The 23,092-nt window shown below is 25.3% G+C and overlaps 4 protein-coding genes across 6 annotated transcripts; 2 read left to right on the forward strand and 2 right to left on the reverse strand.

Annotated features, from left to right (window-relative positions):
• Positions 1–2,920: 2,920 nt before the first annotated feature.
• LOC114130339 (uncharacterized) lies at positions 2,921–4,935 on the forward strand. The gene is made up of 2 exons (XM_027995298.2): positions 2,921–3,348; positions 4,138–4,935. The coding sequence occupies exons 1-2, from the start codon at positions 3,201–3,203 to the stop codon at positions 4,761–4,763; spliced, it is 774 nt and encodes a 257-aa protein (XP_027851099.1). The 5' UTR covers positions 2,921–3,200; the 3' UTR covers positions 4,764–4,935.
• Positions 4,936–5,851: 916 nt separating this feature from the next.
• On the reverse strand, positions 5,852–8,380 carry LOC114130356 (uncharacterized). The gene is made up of 5 exons (XM_050199063.1): positions 7,698–8,380; positions 6,893–7,171; positions 6,759–6,830; positions 6,608–6,697; positions 5,852–5,959 (listed from the first exon to the last, which is right to left on the reverse strand). Exons 1-5 carry the CDS (start codon positions 8,019–8,021, stop codon positions 5,900–5,902), a joined length of 825 nt encoding a protein of 274 aa, XP_050055020.1. The 5' UTR covers positions 8,022–8,380; the 3' UTR covers positions 5,852–5,899.
• Positions 8,381–8,457: 77 nt separating this feature from the next.
• Positions 8,458–16,413, reverse strand: LOC114130351 (myelin expression factor 2). 3 transcript variants are annotated; one of them, XM_027995313.2, is made up of 12 exons: positions 16,250–16,413; positions 15,823–15,980; positions 14,592–14,746; positions 14,266–14,529; positions 14,050–14,203; positions 13,817–13,966; positions 12,971–13,105; positions 12,777–12,908; positions 11,617–11,715; positions 10,743–10,940; positions 10,057–10,120; positions 8,458–8,693 (listed from the first exon to the last, which is right to left on the reverse strand). In XM_027995313.2, the coding sequence occupies exons 2-11, from the start codon at positions 15,959–15,961 to the stop codon at positions 10,065–10,067; spliced, it is 1,482 nt and encodes a 493-aa protein (XP_027851114.2). In that variant the 5' UTR covers positions 15,962–15,980; positions 16,250–16,413; the 3' UTR covers positions 8,458–8,693; positions 10,057–10,064. The 3 variants fall into 3 exon arrangements, with proteins under 3 accessions (XP_027851114.2, XP_027851113.2, XP_050055012.1); XM_027995312.2 differs by lacking the exon at positions 8,458–8,693 and adding an exon at positions 9,631–9,862; XM_050199055.1 differs by lacking the exon at positions 8,458–8,693 and having other exon boundaries at positions 9,631–10,120.
• A 2,111-nt stretch (positions 16,414–18,524) lies between these two features.
• Positions 18,525–22,371, forward strand: LOC114130349 (ankyrin-1-like). The gene is made up of 2 exons (XM_027995310.2): positions 18,525–19,002; positions 19,955–22,371. The coding sequence occupies exons 1-2, from the start codon at positions 18,979–18,981 to the stop codon at positions 21,761–21,763; spliced, it is 1,833 nt and encodes a 610-aa protein (XP_027851111.1). The 5' UTR covers positions 18,525–18,978; the 3' UTR covers positions 21,764–22,371.
• Positions 22,372–23,092: the final 721 nt, after the last annotated feature.

Genomic DNA, 23,092 nt, shown 5'->3' on the forward strand with positions numbered 1-23,092 from the left:
GTCCAACTTGTCCTTAATATTACAATTTACATTACTTTTTTGTTCTGTGTTTATACAGAACGGCGGAGCCTTACCATCAAAATATTTTTTACTCGTATCTGATGACGATTGAAAGTGCTCGAGAAAACAGCTGCTTCACTACTTGACTAATTTCTAAGCTTTTAGAGCGCTCTATCAAGATAATAATGAAATTTTAATCTTGCTTTTTTTTTCTAAATATTTATTATATTACCCATTTGCTGAACATAGTAAATAAATGTATAAAAAGTTATTTAAAAATATTAACAATAAAAATATTATATGAACAATGAACATAATATATTATTAATATGGTATAAATTTACCAAACTAAGAATAGGTTAAGAAAACTTATTTATTTATTAAAATTAATATAGTCAATTTCCAATTATATCATTAATTATGTAATAATAGCAATATTATTCTATAGTGATAAATAAATGATAAATACATGGATTTTAATACATTATTTTTTTATTTTTATTAAAAACTTGATTTTTTTATTTTCGACTACATTGGTGGGGAAATTAATGGTTAGTTTTATAATTTTTAAAATCTAATACTGCAAAAGCGTCAGGGAAATAAAAATAAACAAAGTTTATAATAATATTATATTATAACAGTTGTATAAGTAAAGACCGAATTTATATGCATTTAAAATTTTAAAATATGCATGTTAACATACACTAAAAAAAGTCAAAATGTGCAAGAAAAAAATGCAAAACATACAAAATAAAATTTCATTTTTATTGCATTTTATATTTGATTTTAGTTTTGCAATGATAATTATTTATTAGTTTTATTAAAATGTTCATAAATAAAAAGTAAGATACTATAATATTTATAAATATGTAATATAATAATGTATTTGTTAAATTATAATTTTATTTTTATTCTTTTATCATAGATATATTGCAAAAATATTTTATTAAAGTTAAATACCTAGTAGATTGGTGATATACCAACTGATCATAGGCGTGCGCACGGGTATAGGTTAGGTTAGGGGAAAAGGGTGGTTTATGTTTTAATGACCTGAACACCAAAAATTTAAGTTTTTTCATAATTATTGTAAGCCAAACTTATGGAAAATCTTGAATCTTTTAATCTAAATAATTTGCAAGTATTCATGATTTTGATGAATTTTTGTCAATATTTGAACTTCAAAGACTAATAAAAAAAAGTTGTGCCTATAGCCCATGCATTCTTATAAAGTTTTTTAATCACTATAAGAGTAACTTATGAGGAAATTTGTAGGTATTAAGTGTTCATGTATTTTGACTCAACCAAAAAATTGTTATATATATTTATAAAAAGAAAAACTAAATTACGAATATATCAAATGCCTATAAATAGTATTAAAATAAGCGAAATATTTTAAAATTAAATCATGTAAAGAAAATACCAATCTTAATAACTGGTGGAATTTTTAAGTATGTAGGACTTACACTTTTTAAATAATAACAAATATTAGAAATCGTTTGAGTATATAAATCGTAATAGTAACACGATTTCATAATAACTTAAATTCACTCTCATAAAATTGTTTCCCATAGGCTTTAATGACGCTTCGAGTTTTCGCTATAGCTATTTTAAGGAAAACTTATGGACAACTTAATGTAGAATTTTTTAACCTTAGTTATAAATACAAAAAAATTTATGATTTTTCAACTATAAAATAACTTGTACATTTTTGCAATTTTGACATATTTTGTAAGAATTTGAACTTTAACATAATAAGTAAAACATATTAAAGTAAATTAAATTTTATTCAATGTTTCTTTTTAAATTATATAATTGTTATTAAATAATAATTCTATAAAATCAGTATTATATAATTATAATTGCTTGATCAGGATTGGTATCGATTTTAAATTTTTAATGAATATGAAAACTAACGCTTTTAATTTTAGAAAACCCAAAGACATCAATATAATATTATAAATAATATAATGACATAATGTATAGTACAAGTGTTCTTAAATTTATTATTACTAATCACAGATTTCTATATAGTATAGAAGTCTGTGTACCAAATACCAATCCACTGAACAATTCACTAGATTAATTAATGAATTTAGGAACACACCTACCCTAAAATATTTTATACTTCTATTATAGTTATATTTAATTCTCTACGTCCGTGCCCTAAACAATATAAAGATAGTACATTATAATAACTAATAACTAGAGCACGGATTCTTAAGTACTAAAAATTATCGAAAGATGCCGTATAATACGCAGTAAAAATTATAAAAATATGCAAGAAAATTTTTTTTTATTTCTATAAAATTCACAAATTAAATTACTTATAATAATTAATTACTTAAATAAACTAAGTATATAAAAAATTTTTGTCTTAATATGCAATAGACCTCGAATTTTGTAAAAATATACAGAGATATACAAATAAAATTTCACCATTAGATTCAAATTATTATGATTTGTGAAGATAACTGTAAAAAATCTAAAAAAGCGAAAAAGAAAATTATAAGCGATTTTATATAAATCCGTGCTCCGGTTATTATTTAATGCCAACCAAATTATTTTTAATATATTTCTATTTGACAGAATGTTATTTTACACAATTTTTTTTTGCTTAGATATATATGTAGGTAATACATTTCGAATTTTGTAAAAATATGTAAAAATATGAAATAACCATTAAATATGCAGAAAAATAATCATATTTCTATTATATACAAATTGTTATGATTTGTGAAGATAACTGACAAAAATCCAAAAAAGTAAAAAGGAAAAAAATATGCAATTGCATAGTAATTCGCGCTTTACTAAAATAACCACTGAGATAGATAAGATATCTTATCTATCTCAGAGTGCTAATAACTATGATAATATTATTATCTATGATTATAGCCCACAGATATAGATAATAAATTATTTTCTATATATTATTCTGTGTTATAGCCATATTTATATCCGTGATTATAGTCATATTATTTATTCTGACATCATAATATTATATTATGAAAACATAATAATTATCTCAGAACTCATTTCAACTATTCTGTATTAGGTCTGATATATCATCTAAAATTCTAATTTTTAATAAAAATTGATCGTATTAATTATTGCATTATGTACAATTTGTTTTTAATTTCAATTATAGTATAACTGTTTTAACTGAACCCAATCTATTTTATAAAATAGACTATTTTATAATTATGTTAACTGAAGTGGAAAATAATGAGAATAATAAAAATCCGCCATCTTCAGCAGCTGAAGAAATCAAGTTTACTGAGCGAATGAGAAAGGCAACAAGGAAAGAACATCGAATTAGTGATGCTTTAATTAATGCAAAAATGACCATTGGTAATACATTTAGTTTTTAATTGCTATATAATTAATTAAAATGTATGTTGGTGCAGTTATATTATGTTTTAATATGAATTTCCTGGAGAAATAAATACATTTAACTGATTTTTAATTACAATTTCTTTTTAATGCCTGGACCAACATTTTACTATAGTAAAATCTTGAATTTTAAGACTGATAGAACACTTTTAAAACACAAACACTATTTTAGTGCTCCTTTGTTGAACTCTGCAACATTACTTTTTAATGCTATTAAATACTTAAATTCACACTCATTAATATGTCATTAATCTACGCTTTTGTTAAGATTACTTTATAAATGTATAATATTAGTTGATCAAGTGTTACTAAAAACAAAATTCTAATTAGATTTTTTTATGAATATAAGTATTTCTAGTATTAGAAATAGTGGACTGTCTCAACTATTAATACTGATTAGGAGAGTGCTACAATTGTATTTTATTTAATAAAATACTTTTTACTCTGTTAATGAGAATGAATTGTTTATGAAAGGTTATGTATGATATGAAAAACTATTGGAATTAAAGGTTCAATTTAAAACATAATGAAATGTTTGTTTTTAAAGAATTTTAATCTTTATTAGTCTGAACCTACCTTCATTACTTCAGTTTAAAATGTTATTAATAATTAATGTGAAAGTTATTTTTCCTTAACTGTTACTAACCCATCTTTGATATTCTCGAGATTCTATTTACTTCATACACTTTCTAAAAAATGAAGATAAAATCTCTTTTATCAATAACTAAAAATAATTATATATTTCAGGTATGACAGATAGCAAAGTATGGGTAGAAGGATTACGACGATTTTACGTTGTATACCAATATCTAGAGATTGCAATGAAAAAAGAAGAAAATTTTAATTTACATAAATTTGGACAAATTAATGGTTTATTTCGTACTCAACCGTTTGAAAGCAGCTTACGACATTATTTAGGAGAAAAATGGCCATCCGGAAAAACTAAAGCCATGGCTGAATATTCCAACTACTTATTATCTTTAGAAAATGAAAACCATGTACTATTGTCACCATTCATATATCACATGTATATGGGCATTCTATCTGGTGGTCAAATACTGATGGCTAAACAAAGAATGGCTTTCTCAGATGGAAAAGGATCTGAAGCATTTTACTTCGATATTAATGTAAGAGAGGCAAAAAATCAACTACGGAATGAAATGAATGCTTTGGCAGAAAAATTAGATGACGAAACAAAACTTAGATTATTAAAAGAAAGTAAAATGGTTTATTTATTGAATAATAAATTAGTAAAAGAAGTTAAAGTTCCTACAGAAATTTTGTTAATCAAGTTAATATTTGTTATTGGAATTTTTATTTTTGTGATCTTATTATGGAAGGTATCAAAAAAGTTTCTTATGGTTTTATTTTAGTAATTATTAACTGGTATTTAACAGTTTTCTTCAACTAAATTTTAAAAATTTAGTTTGATTAACCAATTTAAATTATATTAAATAATCTAGTTATAGATACTTTTTTATAGTTGATTGTTATTTTTTATTTATATGGTTTATTGTATTTGGGTAATAAAAAATAAAATAATAATAATTTATTACATAAAATGTATATATTATTATGCAATACCTATTATATTCAATTGTATTCTATTTATTTTGTTATAGAGTTAAAATTATACTTTTGAATGCGTCCTTAACCAAAAAAAAAAAAAAATTATTATAATTTCAAACTTTAATTACTGTTATAGGTACCAACAATCAATATAATATTAAATATTATGATTGTAACACCTTCCAACTTAATAATTTACAGTATATACCAATATTACCCAATTATTTTTTTAATTCTTACTCTCTGGTTATAATAGTTGTGCAATTTAATGTGAATGTAACTTAAAATTATATTATAGTTGTATCCATAAATTGACATACATGTATATTTGTACTATATGGCATTGTGTAAAGATTGAAAATTAATTAATATTTATAACAGCTAAATATTAAAATTTAAAACAATATTTATCTAGAAACATTGTTTATCATTCCTTTAATTAGATTTGAAATTTTGTTTGATACTTTCACAAATCACAGTTAATATCCTTTTTATACAATATTTAAAATTTATGAATTCAATAAAGGACTAGACTTCACATGATTTAGTTTAGAAATCCCTATCTCAACATCAGATCAAAATTAAATTTCCTATTTTGATTGTAAAATAACTGCTTCATTAAACATATTTAATTGTTTAACTATAAATATGTATGACTTGTTTAAGACAAACTAGATGGTTGTAAATATTTTAAGTTATAATTACATAAAATAATTAAAATAATTATACATTTTTTAGTAATATGGCTTAACTTTATAAATTTAAATTTGTACAATCTAAATATTTTTGATTTATAAATAAGCTAAATTTTAAAGACAGGAATTTGAGAATTTTTGTGATAAAACTAGGTAGATTAATTAAAAATTAATCAACAAAGAAATATTAACACTAATAATCAATAAATTATTATTTAATACAATGACACAGTTTAATCTTAGATTTATAAAGTTAAATTTAATTGGCTGAATAGAAGAAGGTAACTGGCAGTAGTTATTAATATCTGAAAAAAATCAATTAGTAGTTAATAGTGTTTATACATTAAAATATTTGTTAAATGACAATATCTAAATATTTTCAGATTATATACTTATATTTTATATACACACATAATATATATATTCACAATGTGTTCATATACGAAAAATGTGGTTATTGAGAAGTTAATAAGTATTTTATGAGAATTTTAATCCTCTCTTGGTACAAACATGTAAGATATGTTACTTTTTTTGATTGTAAAATTAGAAAAAGTTGAAATTTACAAATAATTGCTTTTTTTAACCATATACATTTTATACTTGAGATATTCCCGATATTAATTATTATACATATTGTACAGTTAAGAGAAGATGTAAAAAAAAAAAATAAATAAATAATGCTAACTAAATAATGTATTGCAGGGCAGTAGTTTTTGTAAAATTAATATACATTTTGAAAACTAAAGAGTTAATAACAGATAATTATTTTATTATATTATTATTTGTAAATTTTAACCTTGTTTAACCTATTTTCATTTTGCAACGGCAAGAATATTTGTATAAATTTTTTTTTTTAAAAATAGTATGAATCTATAAAAAAAGTAACATTAGCCTTCCAATATTACCTTATTTAGAATTATTTGATTTTACTATTTTAGTTACATTCAACTTACAGATAGAAGTGTTTCTAAATTTATTGGAAACATTTCTAAAGCCTCCAAATCAAACTTCAATTTTTGTACTTGGTGATTAAATAAAAGTCTCTAAAGAAAAAATAAATAAATTATTAATAAAAAATATCTATAATCTAAAAAAAAAGCACACCTGTTGCTTATAATTGTCTCCGGGCAATAAATTTATATCCATTTCATTTACCATACTCTTAATAATATTTTCCTGAAAACTAATTAGTCTTATAAAATTATATAATTTGATCATTACAACTATTTATAACTAACATTTCGTTTGATCAGTTCACTGCAATAACATAGCAATGTGACTCTTTGAAATGTTGCAATACTTTCTACAAGTCCAATTACTGAAAAACTCGTAATATATGAATACAAGTTTATGGCGAACAAAATTCTTGATTGAATAATTATGGTTAATATATTAAGACCATAAATTTTATTAACATTTACCATCATGTCAAATATCTCCATATGTAACAATCTAGTATCTTCTAAACAATTTGCAAAATAATCTGGCAAAATAAGTTTTGTATCAATTTTGTTTTCCTGTATGTGAACAAATAAAAATAACATTCTAATAATGTTTATTCAGCGTTAAATATACTTATAAGTTATAATTAATTAGTTAATATTTATGTTTAAAATATTAACTATTGAAAACAAATAAACTTCATATTATCTTATGAAATTTGAATATCAATTCTATATACTATCTTAGATGATGATGTATCATGTACATAGTTGAACTGTGAAATAAATACAATATTTACCAACAGTTATCATATTTTGTATCGCAAATAATGAAGAAAAATAGTTCGAAGATCACGTTATAGATTTGTAGAAAATTGTATTTTTTTTTTTTTCAAATAAATATCATCAATTGATAAATAAGTTAAAAAAACAATATTGTACATAATTGATTTAAATCAACTTATTTACTTTTTAACTAAATTCTATTGTATTTTGAGAATTGTTACATAATATCTTATTCAATTAACAATTAAACTCAATGTTTAACAAACAAATTATGAGCAACTAACAAATAAATTATCTTTGATTAATATCGTTCTACCTTGATCATATGAAAAAAGTTGGATATCCTATGAGTGACCATTTCAAGTGATGATTTCACCAGCAAAATAATCACGTAAAATTGCATTTCAAACATGAAACAGAGGAAATCTTGAGCATGAAGCACTAGATTGATGGCAGGCTCTCGGGTGATCACTGAGTTGACAAAAAACACAACAAACCAAAACAAATGCATACCACTTATGATAAATACAGACGACATTTTTAAACATGTATTTTTGTTATAGGACAAGACGTCCAAACATTTTACATAACATAAACGTATGTTATGCCTGTTGTAAGCACAAGACAAAAAATACAACATCAAACTGAGAGTTGTCAAAATTGCTTTAATCGTTGTCAATAAGTCTTCAATAAAATTGCTCTGAAAATAAACTTATTTATACATATATAAACGTAAATGAACCGTGAGACAAAAAAAAAAAAAAAAAAATAATATAATAACTTACTTGTTTCAAACTCCAAAACAGTAAAATACAACTAGAGGACAGCGAAAGAAGGCCTAATATAAAAAAAAACTTGAACTCTATTAGAAAATTTAAATGCAATGATCGAGCATATAGATCACTCAAAATCAACCATAATAACCGGAACATTATTAAGCTTAAAATAGTACAACAGCATTGAATAAGCAAAAGTGCAACTTTTGAATTCACTTACATTATACCAATAAAGAAATAGAAAGATAAGTGTACTTTATAGATAGAATTTGGTTTTCTTTAAACAATATAAACAATAAATAATAGGTGCATACATTTATATTTCTTTCAATATTTTGTATTGTAATACATTAAAATGATAAATTAAATGAATTATTCACTTATATGAAAAACATAATTCTTCTGAATCCAAAAAAAAAAAAATCTTATATCTAAAAAAAAATATTAAACAATATGAAGTATTGGATACGTGATCATAAATAATAAATTACTATTTGTATAATGACTGGAAAATAGGGTCACTTCAATTACCATGGCTGTTCCAAATACAAAACAAAATAAAAAAAACCTAATAGTATAAATATGCATATAATATGTATGTTTATTATTAAAATAATAAGGTTAAGGATGACTAATTTGTAACAAAACACTAAGGAGTGTTCTCCAATACATTATAGTGAAATGTAAAACAAATATAATCACTTTTACATTAACAAAACAAAATTTAAGGTTTTCTTTTTGTAATGTATACACTAACTTTCATATTTTGAATACTAAACTATTTATAATCAATAATTAAAAAGTATATTACTATTAAAATGTTGGTTTACACTATAATTATGTGCACAGTAGAAAATAAGAAATTTTGCCATAAAAGTACTTTAAAATATATTCCATAAATGTGAAATTTAATTATAAAGAACCAATTCATTCAACATCTGTATGTTCTATATTATTGTTTAAAATTTTTTTTTTTACTTTATATTAGTAATAAAAGTATACCTTATTAACTTAAGATGATGCATATTTATTAAAATAATAATATATCCTATATACTTAAATTTTTTCTTTATTACCTCATAAAAATATTAAGCATATTATACACATCAACTCAAATTATTCATAATTATAAAATTTATAAATTTTCCATGCTATGAAAAACACATTAAAAACATTGATATATTATAAAACTTCCGAGCATTTATTGTCATATAAAATAAACCTTTGTTCTGTTAAATCAATACATAATATAATATTGTTTGAATATTATACATTCAAACAAATTTATTTAACTGCATCCCAAGATATTAATTGATTTTGATTTTGAATACAAATTGCATGTATCTAATTTCAAGTATAGAATCATCTACATCACATACAGTATCAAATGTATAAGATGAATAAATATGCAATGTCAAAGTAAGACACACAGGTTGAGGAAAACAAATTCAAAATATAAAAATAACAAACCAATTAAAATGTCATAAATCTGATCTTGTCATTTATTCTCACATACCACTAAGAATACAAACTATGAAAAAAAAAGACAATTTTACAAACTAATTCAATTTTATTCTGAATTCTTGAAATCGGAAAAAGAAGATATTGACTCACAGACATTGTAAAATCAAAAAATATAAAAATAGACCAAGAATAAATTGTCTTATAATCTCCAAGAAAGTTATTTTTTAAACAGTACTGATGTCTAAAACACAAACAAACACAGTCATTAGCCTATTGGAAAAATATTTTAAGCCTACAATTTCAGTATTTGACAAAAAAGACAATAATTATGTTACAGTAAGTATTAAATTAAATTATCCTACATACATTAATTATTATACTAGTATGTTTATTAAAATTATGTATTATTTTTGAGTTATAATAATGGTTACTTACACTTGTAGTTAGAAATATACTACTTCAATAAGATGACCATCAAATCTTGACAAATTTTTTAAAGCTGAAAATTTTATAGTTAAGGAAATTGGATTTTCATTATTCTTCAACTAAACAGGTTTATTATACTACAAATTCTAAAGTCATCAATAATATCCATACATTGAAATTATTTGTATAAACACCTATTTGTTTTTCACATTAAATACGAATAAAGTCACTATATTAAAAATTTATGTTTCATATTATGATGACAATTGAATATGAATAATATACGATTGTGTTTTGGCCATAAATTATTAATATCAATAACAGCGGTTCTCAAACTGTGCTTCGCGAGCCCATTTGAATTAAATTCATATTTTATTATTTGTTAAATTGTTACAAATTACATTTATGTTATATTAATTTTGTATATTATCAATTTATTGATCCACAATTTTTATGAGTTGTAAAATTGATAATTCAAGTTTTTAGGGTTCGGTGAATTTTTTTTTTAGCATCTCAAGGGCTCCACGAAAAAAAATTATTTGAAAACCACTGATCTATAATATTATAAAATAATTGTAATTTTGTTGTAACAAAATATACCATAGAACTTTATAGATCTAAAAATTGAAATATCTGCTGTTTTATATTTGAATTTATCTTGTTTCAAAAATTTAAATTTAAAATAAAAAGGATACTTATTGCTCTTTCAGCATCCCATTCAGATGCAAATCGAATAATTCCAAATCCCTTACTTCCAACTTCAGAAAATTTAATGTCTCCACAATCACGGAAGTAATCCTTTAAGCTTTGCCATGTTGTATTTGATGGTAAATTTTTTACCATGATTGTGTCAGATTTTTTTGGACCCATTCCCATATGCATATCACCTCCACCTATAAATAAAAATTTTAAGATTAATTAATGAGGGTACTGGCATAGCCACACGTGATGTGGCTGATCATGGGAGAGATATCGAGAATTAAATAAAAAAATTAAATACAGTATAAGATTTTAACCTACGACCCATGCAGCCAAAGTTCTGAGCCTAGTAATACTAAGAGATCTTATCATTTAACCTTGATATTATCTTATCTGGCCCAGAGAGACAGTAGACACTAAGTGTGTGGATGAGAAAAGATCCCAAATTTTGGGACTGTATCATAATTCCCTCTCCCAAGCTGTACACATGAGTACCATCAAAAGGTGATAGTGGATACCCTGGTCGTCATCTGACCCGCTGATGATAGTGATATTCATTACCTTTACGAGGAGTCATTTGATACAGCCACATATGATGTGACTGACTATGGGAAAGATATCGAAAATTAAATGAAAAGAAAGAATTCACATGGTATGGGATTTAAACCAGCGATTGAAAAGACTGAAGTGCCAGGTCTTGTATTACTAAGCAACTGCAGTCAACCTAACCTGGGTCAGAGGGACAGTGTGTATGGAATGTGAATAAGGAGAGAGCGCAGACGCTGGGGCCATGTCAGAGTGTTAGCAATCGGTTCTTAAGAAACAAACTAATTTAAGGGTCGTATATAAGTTTAAAGAATAAATAATTACCCAATCCAGATCTAAAGTCTGCAGCAAAAGCACCACCACCACTACTTGAATTTCGTACACCAAGTGACAATGAATCATAATCACGACCGCCGAGAGAGTCTAAAATAAATATTAACCAAATTTAAACATTTATATACAAGTATCATGATATAGGGCTATATTCTAAATATTTACATATATATAAAAAAAATAGAGGTGGTAGATAATAGTTATACACAATTATACAGTAGGTATACTCTACCTTGTTTTAAGTAAGTAATTTTGATGAATGTATTAATTTTTCAAATTTTAGAAAATATTACAAAATTTTAATTTTTAATACTAATAAAAAAATTGTGCTTGTCTCTTTAAATAGTTATAAGGCAAACATTTTAAGTGTTTATAATTCTTTGGTTTTGAATAAAAAAAAAGTATATAAATATTTATGGAAATATGTTTAATTTTTTTTTAATACTAACAAAACAAACATTTTATTAAATTAGAATAAATACTTAGAATAAAAATGAATACTTAGAATTTTTTTTTATTTTTAACTATAATTTAATTTACAGATGTTTGCGTTTTTGTTGAATTTAGGTTATCCTAGTTATTTTTAAAATTATTAGGATTTATTTACTTTTGACACCTCAATATATTAACTAGAATAGATCCAATTAGCAAACATAGACCACTCTTAAAATTGAAAAATATTAACTGCTTAAAAGAAACAAAAAATAATAGATAGAAAAAAAAATATTGTAAATATAATATACATTCATCACACTATTCAGAAAACAAATCAAATCATAATGCAATCACATTTTTGCATTTTACTGTTATCAAAGTTGACTTAGTAATAAAACACATACTAAAGACAACAATTTTGATAGCTATTTGATATTTCTACCAATATCAAAAAAAAAATTCTAAAATTAATATGTTAATGGTAAAAGGGTAAACAGTAAACAAACCTATAATTAATTCAACTCAGGCTGATTTAACATAATAAATAGTAAGTTTGTAAATATTGATGAAGTAAAATACTAATACATTTTTAAACAGGAAAATTTAATTACTAAATATTTTAAAATAACTAAAAATAATTTTGTACTTTTAAATATTTATAATATATATATAATACATTATACATATATATATAAATACATATTAAAATAAATTACTTTGATGTAGTGAAGAACTATTCATCGATCCAGGTCCACTAGTATTCATACCAGATCCAAAAGCAGCCCCTAGACTTGTTCCAATGCCCAAATCACTAGCACTTAAATTTCCCAGTCCGTTAACTCCACCAACTTAATAAAATCAAAGTAGGTACATATAAGATCTATAAATTAAAATTTCTTAAATTACTTACGAGAACGTCGATTCTGAGTCTCAATGCCTAATCTATCAGCACTTAATCCACTTAATACAGCTAAAGCAGATGTATTAACAGGAGTAGATAATGACTGAGATTGGTTAGGTGAAGGATTATTTGATGGCAGATTTCCTATAAAAAAATAAATAATTGAGGTCATTTAATGTTTATTAAAATGGTACTTGAAATACATAATAGAATATTGATTGAACAAATTATCAAATATAAATTATATATTTATTTAATACCAATCACATAGTTATGTTTTAATAATGTGGAATTTTCTTTCTTAAAAAATAAAAATATTTATTTATACAGAAATTGTTTTATTTTATTTCAGTGATGCATTTTTTAAAAACTTTAACTAGAAATATACCATATATACCTAAAGGGAAAATAAGATGAAAAGCAGAGAGATGTATTATGCTAGTTATTGTGGAATTGGTTATTGATTGTTTTGATTGATTGTTAGTGCATGTAACAGGTCATTTTACTCTGGTTAAGATAAGTACATAATGCAAGAAATACAAAAAGTTTAAATATAAGTAAGTGAGCAATAAGCAGATTTTTTTTTAAGTTATTAGATAAAAATTACCTGAATTACTGTACATTTTAGTATTTTTTATAGATAAAATCATATAAGTAACTATATCAATAAAATATAATGAAATGGTTTGTTCATTTACATTTGGGCAATGTATGTTTACATTATAATTGATACAACAGTCATTTTAATTTAGTATATAACAGTTATTATTTTGACCACACGCTACTATTAAAATAATAAATTAAAAAAAAAAAAAATTATTTTGTTTCTTATAATTTAAATTTGTCAAAACATACTTTCAACATCATGCAATGGTGCTCCGCCTGCACCTAAACCCATTCCTATTGATTTTAAGCCTTCAGGAAGTCTTGCTAATGGGTCTTTATCTGTACGATCAAGACGTATAGACATTGGACGTTCAAATAAAAATTGATTATTGAACATAGCTGTTGGTAATTGTTAAGAAATATTAAAATATAATTATTCATTAAATATAGAAAGTTTAAACACAAACACTATTAAAGGATACAAATAGCTTGAACTGCTTCTACTGGATGATTATATTCGACTACTCCATATCCTTTACTTTTTCCTTCTTTATCTGAAAATATTTCAACTTCTAATACACGTCCAGCAAGTTTAAATACCTCTTTTAATTTTTTTTCATCAACTTTGTAATCAAGCTAAATAAAAATTAAAACATCAAATTAAACATCAGAATATTTTAAAGAAATTTTTAATTTACATTAGCAACAAAAATACGATTGATGAGTGGACCACGAATATTCAGTGATTCTAAAAATTGAGGTGAAAGTCCGTATGTATTGTCCCATTGAAAATCATCGGATACAGGCATTCTACTAACACTTCTGATGCTGGTTGGGATATTACTACCACCACCGCCGCCGCCACCAACTCCACCTCCACCACCACCACCACCACCACCACCACCACTACTACGTGGTCCATTAGGTAGTGGACGTCCACTCTTATCTCTTTCGATATCATCCTACAATAGATCAAAACATATAATTAATTTAATATTAAAATATAATTTGTTATAATAAATACCTCTTTAACAACTAATTTTCTTCCATTTATATCAAAACGATGCATCTTGTCAATAGCCCTTTGAGCTGAATCTGCTCTGTCAAACTCAACTGTACCACAGCCTCTAGACTTGTCTTTATCATCTGAATAAACAACTACAAAAGACACATCGCCAACTAAAACAAAAAAAACCTATTCATTAATGATTTATACATAGCCAATTAAATTAGGTTAACGGTTTTATCCAAATTCGACATTATTTTTGGTGCTAAGAGTAATTCCTCATGCATATTTTTAACGTCTTACCATTTTATAATTTGCATAATATTGACTATAATTGTATTACTAATGACACTACCTTAATCAGTGAAGGATTTAATGTTGTAAATATGTATGAACATTTGGATATTGTGATCTAGGATGGATGAACCATGGAATGAGCTCTTAAAACTTTATAACAAGGTATATTTAAAACACTGTATAAAATCATTTTTTTTAATAATTCTAAGATGTGTCATATGTGCATTTACAGTGATAATAATTAATAACTATATTTCAAACATGTACCAGTATAGTATCAATCTATAAATATTTATTTTTATCTGTGAGTTAAAATAAGAAAATTAATTAAAGATAACTAACAGAATAGCTTTAGAACTAAATGTATAAATTTTTTTTTTAATTTATTATATTTTTGTTTTATGAAAATCCTCTTTCAATATGAATATTTTACATAAAACAGAGTTATATGATAGAAATGTTGACTATGAATTTTAGAAATAGGTACCTAAATAATTTGTAGTACCTACTTTGTAGTATAATTTATTATAAACTATTAAACAATTAAGATTAATTAACTAAAAAAACCTATATAAAACAAAAATGTTACTTTAATTATTTCAGTGGCGTAGCCAGATTTTTCTTTGGGGGGAGCTATCAATTTATTCACAGCGGTGGTTTACCTAGGTTCTTCCATAAGTGTAACATGCTGATGCCGAAGCATTGTTAATATAATATAACAAATAAAAAAGCTATGACAATTTAAAATCAGTAAAATACAATTTAAGACTTTTGTAGCGTTTTACATAGACCATTAAAATAATTTTTCAATCTTCTTAAAATTTCGCCACTGAATTATTTTATTTGATCAATCATAATGTTTGCCGACTGGGCCTTTTTTCATAAATCCACCACAGCAAGTAAAATAGTTAAGCTTAAATTTGTACTATTTCATTATAAACTACATAATTACCTTCTTTTTTGAACAACTCTTTTAGCTCCTTCCATTTGAATTCATATGGTATGTTTGACACAAATACTTTTTTACAACCACTTTTCCGAGATCTAAGTGGACTGCGACTCCTGTCACGGTTTCTATCGCCTAATCTCATTTTTACTGAAATAATTTACCTAATGAAAATAAATGCACTAATATTGAAACAAATTATTCAATTTAAACACACACAATAAATGTATACAAGATAAATTTTTTATATAAACCTAAACCAACATAGAAGAATAAAACAAAAGTTTTAACATAATACCCGAAATATTAACAAATGAAGAACCAAAATACGGCGAAGAATTCAAAATGAAAAGAAACAGTAAATTGATTACTTAATTACGGAGTATATGTAGCCACATAATAGACAAAACATATACTATTGAATAATACTTACAGAGCTAGAAAATAAATTGGACGAAAACAAGGGTCGGATAGAAAATCTTAAGCATCTAAAACTCATACGAATTTACGATTGAGATTAAACAGATAGTAAATAGTATATAATGGTTATAGTGTTCATGTTTTCTACTGAAACACCACCGTCATCAACCAAGCGTCACTTAAAATTGTACGTAAGGTATAAAATGGTTATCAATACAACCATGGTATAAAAGAGCGGGAATAATTTAAAATTTAAAAATTAATTATATAGATACCTATAAACACTGAACTATATTTAGTTCAGTGCCTATAAACAGTATAAAATAATATGTAAGTTCCAAACAGAAGTTCAAAAAAAGGTAGTCAAGTGGGTAACGCTCTGCTGTACAGTAGGTATGAAGTGGACATCGGACATAGAATAGGTAGATCACTTAATGTGTGTGTTAAATTTGAATCCAATAATAGGTATCATTGTGTACGAAAAATGATTCTGAACGGAGATGATTCGTCAGCCTAGGATATATATTTTAAATTGAGTGGTGAAAAAAGTGGTTTATGTTTTAATGACGTGAATACTTTAAAATAAGATCTTATACAGAAAACGCCAATTTAAACAACTTGTGTATGTTTCCAGGATCATATTTATGCGTAGTCCCGTGAGGCCCGGGGCTAGGGCGGTAAATTTTGTAAGAAATGGAAAAAAAAATCATATAAATATTTGCTACATTTTTTTTTCTTGGGGTAGGGGTGGCATATTTAAAAGGACTTAGGGTGGCACCTGTTCTAAATCCAGTACTGAATGTTTCAAGTTTCTATGACTAGTAATTTTAATTACCCATAGCAAAAATCTAAAATTATTTGATAGTAAATCAATATTTTATGAGTGTATTTTGGGTTTCGTGAAAATTTAAACTTATTCACTTAACTTATTTTTTTTTATAATGACGTTTCGAGTTTTCTCTATAGCTATTCGAAGGAAAACTTAATGTTGAATTTTTTAACGTTAGATACCAATTTTTTTATGAAATTTCAACTACAAAATTACGTGAACATTTTCGCGATTTAGACATATTTAGTAAAAATTTGAACTATAAACGCTTACAAAAAAAATTGTGGTTAACGCACAAATTATGGTCGTCGCATTGCCTCCACGGATGTTTGCATACAGTTATAATAGTGGTGCTGGTATGGTCGCCACTGACCAGCAAATTTGAGCCCGCAGGTGGTTTGCCGGAAGTCTCAGTTTTAATCGAGTTCTCGACGTGGTCTCTGGAATCCAGTCGTGAACTATGAACTTCGTGTTTCCGTGTCTACATCTGTGCTTGTTAGTCCGTTAACCAATTTTATTATGTAAAGCAGTTACCCGTTATCTGCATCCGTACAGGCAATCTCGGCGCTTCGTTCGAACTGAGGTTCTCACCGCAAGAGTATCGCCGCGGTGGCTTTGCGTTTGCGAATTTTGGCGGACGTTAACGGTAGGTACGCTGCGTACCATACACATTACGCAGGATTAAAACACACTGCAGCGGTGTGCGGTTCTCATGGTCTGCAGACGATGCGCTGTGCCGTTGTTGTGTCTTGCTGTTTCGTTAACCTTTAAGACAAGTGTCTTTCAGAGTCTCAGAGATGCTTATTGTTTATGCGAGATGCGTTATTGTAGCATTTTAGCAACAAGACGCTAAAACCCGGTTTATTGTATACACATTACTAGTTGACACTATTTAGTGATCAAACATCTCTCATCCCACCTTTGCATGTTATTTGTTACAATAATTATTTATTAGCATTATTAATCTATAATAATACTAATAAGTACACGCTAATACTCTTATAATTTTGTACATTAAATGTGCGTAAACTTTTGTTCAGTGTAATTTATTTTCAATATATAAAAAAAAATATTTATAATATAATAAATGAATATGATATATATGCAGTAATCCGTGTTTATTCTAGGTACATAGGTCGTAGATATTAGTTTATATTTTGTTACCTATTTAGTATATTTTGTATTTTTCAGCAATTATTCTATGATTAATACTTAATACCGTCGATATTGTGTAGTGTGTACGGCTCACGTATTTAGGTAATCTCGTATTTACTATGTGTAATTTTAATTTTCACTTTCACCTATTCAATCTTTTTATAACGTGCTATTTCTGGGTCTAGTATATATATAACATCTATTCTATAAATTATAAACTAATATTAAATATAAACTTTTGATCGTCAGTGTTATTGTATCAATTATTTTGTCATTATCATATTATGATATGTATGAATATTATCAGAATTTTCGATGGACGTGAATACATGAACCTTTGTGGTTGCTTTTATCATATTATATAGGTTCTCAAATGGAAATTCCCAAATTATATAAAAAAAAAAATTGTCCTTGGTATTTGTTTATTTTGTAGGTATTGACTATTATTACATTATGACAGCAGCTGCAGAGTGCAGACACTACAGTACTATACTACTATTAGATAGTCTCGCAGTAACGACTAACGATTAACAGTAGTGCTAGTGCAGTTAAAACTTCAAAAGTCATGACCGCTGCTCAGTAGTTGATGAGCCTTGTTCACATGGTTTTATATTAGAATGAATTAACCATGATTTAATTTTATTATGAATAACAATATTAACCGTTAGTTATTAAGTATTTATAACAAATTTTTATATCCCAAAGTATTTGATTTAAAAACCTTCTATCACCTAACTTTTATTTTATTTTCGTCAAAAATGAATCGTATTAACACTACAAAAGTAAGTTTATCTACCTATCTATCTACTTAACTAAATATTAACTTCCGTTTAAGAAACCCTATTCAGAGTTTTTTGTATAATATTATATACCTATTATATTATATAACTATGCTCATTATAGTTTCAATCTCAAAATTTATACAGTTAATTACTTAGATTAATAACGTTCATCGCGTAACCAAAGTCTTAGTACATTTTTCTATCTTTTAATTTTTATATTCAAATATATCTGGTGGTTCGTCAGTTTAATTGACATTTGAAATGAAAAATAGTCAAACCAATCGGATACATCTTAATATGTAGTTATACTTTTTATACCTAGATATTTGTATATTCTTTATTTTCATTTTTATTTTGTTTCTTATGACAAATTTTCTTTATTCTGTAAAAACATTTTTAACAATGAAAATTATTTTTGAGAGGGTTTGAACCACCTAAACTAATTCTATGGATGTACTTATGTATATTGCCTAGGAGGTAATAGCAGTTGGGGATTTAACAAAACTTTAATGAGTGGGTGAATTTATACCTATTTGCAGTATTACAAAATAATTGCATCCTTTTGCCAAAAATATGTCCAAGAGTACTTAACATTTTATTGTTGTATTATGAATTATTATTTTATAATATTTATGCATAAAGATAGTTTATCAAGTGCCAAAGGTTCCATTTCCTGTTACTAAAGTTTAGATGTACCTTTTGCATATTTAAAATGTAGGTACTTTATCAATTATATGTTTTGTTATTTCTATGAAAACAGTACCTATGTAGTTAGGTGTACTATGTATTTTTGTCTTAACAATTTTAGAAGAATTACCTGCATTTAATTATTTAAATTTTTTATAATAGGTACATCAATATGCAACAAAATTATTTATAAACACTTGCATAAGTTGTATAACTACATATTATTATAATTATACTATTATATAATACCAATAATTTGTTTTAGGTTAACATGATGCCTGTATTCAAGTATGAATGTTTTGAAGATCCATTACCAAATTCAAACAACAAGAAAAATAAGTTCAAAAACTTTAAACTTTCCCAAAATCGCTTTCACGAAAAAAAACCTGTATTTGATTCAATGTTTCAAATTAGTTACAACAAAAATGTTTGCACTACAAGTACTGTAGAAAATTTTATGTCGTTATATAATAAATTAAATAAATTACAAAAAGATTACACGCCCTTGCACTTAGCTATTGAAATGGGTAATTTGCACTTGATACAATTTTTATTAAGACTTCCTACCATCAATGTGAACTCTTTTACGGGTACTGGGTTCACGGGACTACATTTGGCTATTAAGTCTGAAAATGTAACTATTGTTAAATATTTATGTGAGAATTCTGATATTGATTTAGAAGCGACATCAAGTTTTGTTGGTACGCCACTGATTTATGCAACATCAATTTCAACTCCGATTATTTTGAAAACACTAATTGGTTACGGTGCTGATGTAAATAAGACTTTTACAGCAGATTGCTTGAATTCTTTGATGTTAGCCATACAAAATCATAAAAATGAACACAGTTGGATATTGGCTGAGAGTGGTATTTGCCCTTCACACACAAATGTAAAAAAATGGAATGCTTTACATTATGCTGCTTTATTTCATGCTTCTACAGAATTACTGCGAAAGCTTATAGAAATAGGTTGTGATCAAAATGGTGTTACACGAGAGGGTAACACACCATTGCATCATGCAGTTATTTCTGGAAATGTTGATTCTGTTCAAATATTTGTTGAAATGAAAGCAGATATTCACAAAACTGATGAAAATGGCTTAACTGCTTTACATTATGCTGCATATCAAGGGCATTGGGAAATTGTAAAAATATTATTAGCTGCTGGTTCTAGACCAAATAAGAAAACAAACATCAAAGTAACACCTTTACATTTTGCAGCCAAACACGATCGTTTTTTAGTAGTGGAAGAACTATTAAAATGCTACATTGATGTTAATGCTATTACTATGCAATGCAATACGCCATTACATTATGCAGCTTGTAATGGAAATGAAAAAATGGTTGAAACTTTATTGAAACATGGAGCCGATCCAAATATTCCAAACAAAGACAATGATTTACCTATACATCTCGCTTGTTTACGTGGTGCTATTGATGCTGTAAAGTTACTATGCTTGAATAAAACAAATATGGATTGGCGAAATAAAAACAATATGACACCATTACACAATGCCATCTTAAGTGCTAATGAAGATTTGATAAAGTTTTTATTAAATAAATATAAATTTAATATTGATACTGATTTGTTTAATGTGGCTCTACGCTCTGGAAATATTCACGTAATTAAAATCATGATTGATAGAAGTAATGAAACATTGTTAAAGGATGAAGTATTTTGGTTTAAGATAATTAGTTTTTCTAGATCTTTAGAAATAATTAAGTTATTTGTTAAACGTGTTCAACCACCTGTTTCAGTTATAGCAAATCTAGTAGGATATGCTACACAATTAGGGCAATGTGATACTGCCCGATTCTTACTAGAATATGTTAAGACATGGGATGATCTTCTTGATGAAGAAGGAAATACAGCATTATACTACGCAATATTTAAAAATGATATTGAATTAGTACGTTTACTGATAGAAAAAGGTTCAAATGTGAACCACATAAATGATGCTGGTATTACGTTATTACAATCTGCATCAAAAAATGGTAATACAGAAATTATGAAGTTGTTATTGAAGAATTGGACTACATGTTATACTTCAAATAACAATATTAATTTATAAAATATTACTATCTCTTTCACATATTGTAACATATTAATTATTTGGACTCAAAAAAGTGAAATTTTATTTTAAAATTATATACCTTAAGTTATTTTATATTTTAACTATTTTTAGACTTAAATCAATTAATTGTATTAATAAGTAAATCTTTTTAATGAGACATTTTATAACATTAAAATATAATACTATTCATTTTGCAACTCAATTAATGTTTGTGATAAAATTTTTGTGCTTATTATTTATTTTTTTTTTACATTTGATTGTCTCATCATAGAGTATTATTTAAATATTAATTATTTTTTATTAACATATTTTTTAACATTCGTATAATTGAAATTGTATAAGAATTATTTTTAATTGAGAATGTATTATTAATTATAGTAACTTATTGGAGTATTAATTATATCACAGAACACTGTCTAGTACATCATTTTATAAAATGACTTAAACAATTTTGTTTTTTATTTACTAAAATGTCGACTTACTGATTTATTTAATTTTTTTTTATTTTATATTTATATTTAAAAATTCTAAAATAATTTTTACTAAGTATAAAATATTTCAATTCAATTATAAATTTTTGTATAAAAAGGATTTTTATTGTAAGCTATATTTTATTTATAATATAATGTTTTTATGCTATGTACTTAGTGGCTTAAGAATAAAATAAGTGTTTAAAAGTAAGCATTTTAATTTGTATTTGTGTTAATTAATTTCTAGTTTATTATATATTCCTGGTAAAAAAAATTATCCTTGGGTTTCATATTATAACCCATTAATAGGTTTCAAATCAAACTTTATAGGTTGATAATTTTCCACAAAACTTCCTATTGAAAAATTATTTTTAAATTAAGTCCTGACACTAGAGTTGATCAGCTTCAGTTCGAGGAAAATGTTTTAATTCTATTTAAAACTTAAATAATCCAATTCATTATCTATACAAATTACTAAATTAAGAAAGCTCCCTCTTACCAGTCTCACCCCTTAATTTACCTTAGATTATATTAATTTACAATTATTAATATGAACAAAACATTTGTTATATGAAATTTAATATTTTGTTAAATTAATTTATTACCTTTTACAAATACATATGTATATTTATTTGTGTGGCATTTAATCATTCTTTTTTTTTTTTTAATGATGTATGTACATTAATAAATAGTTGTATTATTACTATAACAGTATAACACAATGCAGCTGATCCGACCAATTTATCCTGTCGGGCCAACCGATCATATTATGTGGGGGCTTTAAAGAAATACTCTTTTGTACATGGGGAATGAAAATATCTTTTGATATTCCGCTCTTAAATACACCACGGCTGGA

This window comes from Aphis gossypii, chromosome 2 (genome assembly GCF_020184175.1).
Source record: "Aphis gossypii isolate Hap1 chromosome 2, ASM2018417v2, whole genome shotgun sequence".
Lineage (NCBI taxonomy): Eukaryota > Metazoa > Arthropoda > Insecta > Hemiptera > Aphididae > Aphis > Aphis gossypii.